This window comes from Gossypium arboreum, chromosome 11 (assembly GCF_025698485.1).
Source record: "Gossypium arboreum isolate Shixiya-1 chromosome 11, ASM2569848v2, whole genome shotgun sequence".
Lineage (NCBI taxonomy): Eukaryota > Viridiplantae > Streptophyta > Magnoliopsida > Malvales > Malvaceae > Gossypium > Gossypium arboreum.
Genome location: NC_069080.1, coordinates 23,691,502 through 23,696,493, shown reverse-complemented (window position 1 = coordinate 23,696,493; position 4,992 = coordinate 23,691,502). Strand labels below are relative to the sequence as shown.

General features: G+C 32.9%; 1 protein-coding gene across 1 annotated transcript; it reads left to right on the top strand.

Annotated features, from left to right (window-relative positions):
- The first annotated feature begins 3,027 nt into the window (after positions 1 to 3,027).
- On the top strand, positions 3,028 to 4,992 carry LOC108452359 (U-box domain-containing protein 21). The gene has a single exon (XM_017750137.2). It carries the CDS (start codon positions 3,580 to 3,582, stop codon positions 4,900 to 4,902), a length of 1,323 nt encoding a protein of 440 aa, XP_017605626.1. The 5' UTR covers positions 3,028 to 3,579; the 3' UTR covers positions 4,903 to 4,992.

Sequence of the window (4,992 nt, the reverse complement as noted above, 5' to 3'; positions counted from 1 at the left end):
ATAGTCCAAGATATTGTGAAATAAAATTAAAGAATCCTAATAAAATAATTAGAATCAAACCTATGATCTATTCTAAACAAGATATAGATGAATTTGATATACAAATCAAAGAATTATTGGAAAAAGGATTAATAGAAAAACTAATAGTCCACACTCAAGTCCAAACCTTTATGGTAAGAAACCATCTTTGAAATAAAAAGAGGAAAAGCTAGGATGGTAATTAATTATAAAAGACTAAACCAAAACACTATTTTTTATGGATATTTTATTCCACGAAAAGATGTTTTGATTAATCAAGCTAAACATGCAAAATACTTCAGTAAATTCGATTGTAAATCAGGATTTTGGCAAATAATGCTAACTGATGAATCTAAACCATTAACAGCCTTTAGTGCACCTAATGGTCATTATCAATGGAGAGTAATGCCATTTGGGTTATGTAATGCACCTCAAATCTTCCAAAGATGGATGGATTCTATATTTAATAAATATAAAAAATTTTATGTAGTTTATATAGACGATATATTAATATTTTCAGAAACACTGGAAAAACATAAAAAACATTTAAATATTATCTTTCAAGAATTCATAAAACATGGAATTATTTTAAGCCCTAAGAAAATAGAATTAGAAAAAACAGAAATAGAATTTTTAGGTTTAAATCTATCTGCTGATGGTCTTAAACTACAAGATCATATTATAATAAAAATAAAAGAATTTCCGAAGAAATTAAAACCAAAAACAACTTCAACAATTTTTAGGAATAGTTAATTATGGAAGAAACTTATTTCTAACTTATCTCAAAAATAGGTGATTTATATGAAAAACTAAAAAGGATAAAACTTTTAGTGGTCTAAAGAAGACTCGAAATTATTAAAATATAAAATCGAAATAAATTATACCCCAAAAGTCTATTTACCAAAACAAGGTGATAGATTAATTTTAGAAACCGATGCATCAGAAAATTATTGGGGATGTATTTTAAAAGCTAAAACAGCAAAAACGAATAACTAATATGTGGATATAGTTCGGAAAATTTAAATCAAATGAAGTTAATTATGCTATATATGAAAAGAATTATTAGCTATTAAAAGGCAATAAAACCTTGCTCATATATTTAGCATCCTAAAATTTTATTATAAAAACTGACAACCAGGCAGTCAAACAATTTCTGACTAATAATAGTCTAGAAAGTGTACCAAGAAGAATTAGATGATACAATGATTTATGTAGTTTCAAATTTAAAGTTTTATATGTCAAAGGTACTAATAATATTATTGCTGATTATCTTAGCAGGCCTTATGGAAAGAGGTAAAAAACCTCTAGAACAAGTCGGGGAATGAACTACTGTCCATAAAAAACCCAACAAAGGAAAGCAGACAAATCCTAATCAAGGATTTACTCCCAATCAAGGATTGACTCCCAATCAGGGATTTACTCCTATATTAACAGGATTCTATCCTAATCAAGGATATTATGTTCCTTATCCAATGGTAAGACAACCAACTGGATCTCCTTCATCATATGCATCAAGAATGGTAAACGAATACCCTTCAAAAGAATAATTCAATCTCCTTGGTCTCAAGATCCGAATTCACAGATATCAAGCCGTTATTCGGTTATAAAGGAGCAAAAAATTTGTTGAAACAACAACAAATTCCAGAAATAAAATATTTTTATAATCCAGGATTACCAATTGAAATTTATAAATATATTAATGAAATATAGAAAACCCATATTTTAAAACAAAGAGCAAATTTTAGACGAGCTCTTACAAAATTTTCACAATTTCTAGTTGAAAAAACAACCAAAGAAAATGAAGCACATGAATTATTATTAAAAACTGCTTTTATACTGAGATTGGCAAGAACTCAAATAGAATATACAAATATCAATGAGATAAATAATCTTATTGATATATTTCAATACTTTATTCATAAAGGAACAAATAGTCCCATTATGAATAAAATGTTTAGAATATGTTTATATAATAAAGCTAGGAAAATACTACCAAGAAATTTTAAAAAATCAATAAAATTATCTCGCAACCAAGCAGACTCAATATAAAAAGTCTTTTCGAATACTTTTTACAATCATATGTTTATCTAAATGATATAGGGAAGAAATTCCTACTATAAAATTCAGATTAGATCATGAACCATTTGATATAAACAAGATTGAATGGGGTTTCGTTAGAGAAATTGTAGTACAAAACTTTTCTTTTCACTTATTAAAAGATTTTCCGCTATTATAAAAGCTATATTGTCACTTTTAGTATATCAAGATGATTTTATTACTATTTTATATCCAAATAAGTAGTCTTATTAGAATTGCTGAAAAAGAGCGATTCTATCAACCATATCAAATATGGATTATTCAACAAATGTTTGATAGTCTTTATTTATCAGCAGCCAAAGAAGATAAAAAACACTTAACCAAAACCATTGACAAGTGTTACAATAATCCAAAATATTTTCAAATCCAAGCCGGAATTGATTTAATGTCAACAGCTAGACATGTACTTCAAGATCAAACATACAAACTATCTACCGATGGAAGAAGAATAGTAGCTGATAAAAACAACATGATTCAAAAATCAAGAGATGAAGAATCCATACAACTGCTAAAGAAAATAGCAGATATGGAAATAGACGATTTCCCTTCAGAAATGATTGAAGAAATCAATAACACGTGGGAAACTTGGAATTCACCAAGACTATCACTAGAATCTTTACACCTGGATGAAATAGAAACATGGAACCTGGACAACATCCAAGAAGGATAAAGACAAAACAAAGACCACGTGAAAAGTCAAGAAGACTTTCAAGCTGATTTTCAAGATTGGCGGTAAACAAAAATTCAAGGCATCCATGTACGATCAAAGATATGACAAAGACAACTGACAACATACGTGGAGGCAACAATAAATTCATTTTTATCAGAAACACTGTGCGGGATTGAAGAAAAATCAAATAGAGTTTAGAAATTTTACTATAAATAGCAATGTAAAGAGCCTAAATAGGGCATCGAAAAAAGTTTAAAAATCTTTCCTTTTACTTTCAATATTTTCTCTGTAAACAACCTTTCCTTATAAAAATCTTTCTTGTTCTTTTAATAAAATATCCTTCTTTTAATAATATCCATAATATTATTTGAATCCATAAAAAAGAATCAAATATCTACAAAAAATTCGGAAGTGCATCATCCCCGATTGCGTTGGATCGGATGCACAAAATCTTCAAAACCGCCTGACGTTAAAATGACCAAGGAAGCAGCCACTCACGCGCCGTCGCCGGCCGCCAATCAGTGTACTGACTTTTTGACTCGATGACTCAGTCAGCTGGTCTTACTTAGCCGACTCTGAATTCCAATCTCAATATTTTACCTACTGATTTCATTTGATTTGATTTACCTTCCATCTTCAAACATTCAACGGTCAAACCTCCAAACCTTTTTCCCTAACGTTACCTAGCTTTGACCCGCCTATAATTTTACATTCCTCGTATAAATACCCCCAAACCTTAACGCTCCAAATTCACAACCGAATTCGCCTGCATTTGTTTCTTTAAATACTCCGCAATGATTGTATCTTGGAGAAATCGCAGAGCCCATAACAACAAAATGAAGAACAACAATCGCTTGTGCGAAGATTTGGATGCGGAAATCAATGTTCCGACGCATTTCCGATGTCCTATTTCTCTTGATTTGATGAAAGATCCCGTCACGTTATGCACTGGGATCACTTATGATCGGGAGAACATCGAGAGATGGATTGAAGCCGGAAATGAAACTTGCCCATTCACCAAACAGGTCTTGGAAACTTTTGATTTGATCCCGAATCACATACTGCGAAGGATGATCCAAGACTGGTGCGTTCAGAACCGTTCTCTCGGCGTCGAACGGATCCCTACCCCACGAATCCCTGTGTCCCAATGTGAAGTCTCGGAGGTTTGTTCGAGGATCGTCGGTGCTACTCGACGTGGAGATGGAAAAAAGTGTGGGGAGTTGGTTAGGAAGATCAAGAATTGGGGCAAAGAAAGCGAACGTAACAAGCGTTGCATTATGGAGAACGGAACAGGTTGTATTTTATCAGCTTCTTTCGAGTCTTTCGCCCGTGATTCATTCGAGAAACACATAAATTTGTTGGTGGAAATTCTATTGGTACTGTCTTGGATGTCTCCTTTAGGCAAAGATGGCCGATCCAAGCTGGGAACCGAGTCTTCTTTACGTTGCATCATTTGGCTTTTGAGGAATGGAGATCTTTCTGGTAGACAGTCCGCAGTTTTGGTACTCAAGGAGATTCTTCATTCGGATGATAGACGAATAATTACGAACACCTTGCGGGCGATTGAAGGAGTTGTCGAAGCACTGTTTTTCTTGATCAAGGAACCAATTTCCCCTACTGCTACAAAAGCTTCGTTAATGGCTATTTACTGCATGATTTCTTCAACCACGAAGAACGACATGATTACCTCTAGATTTTTAGAAATGGGTTTGGTTGGTGTGATCGTAGAAGCCATTGTTGAGGCCGATAAAAGTGTTTGTGAAAAAGCTTTGGGTGTATTGGATGAAATTTGCAATACTGAAAAAGGGAAAGAAGAAGCCTGCAACAATGCTTTGATTATGGCGGTGTTAGTGAAGAAAGTTTTGAGAGTTTCGGAATGGGCGACGGAGCTTTCGGTGTCGATTTTGTGGAAGCTTTGCGATGAAGAAAGTGTTAGAATAGAAGCGATTCAAGTGGGGACATTTAAGAAGTTGCTAGTGATTTTACAGGTTGGGTGTGGCGAGGGTACGAAGGAGAAGGTTAAGGAATTGCTAAAATTGCTCAATGTTTACAACAATAGAGTAGATTGTTGCGTGGATTCATCTATGGGTTTCAAGTATCTTAAGAAACCATTTTGATTTACATCCAACATACCGTTTGTATATTTAGGCTATACCAAATAGAAAACATTCAATCAAAAATTGCATTCATTTCTTCATTCTTGTTAA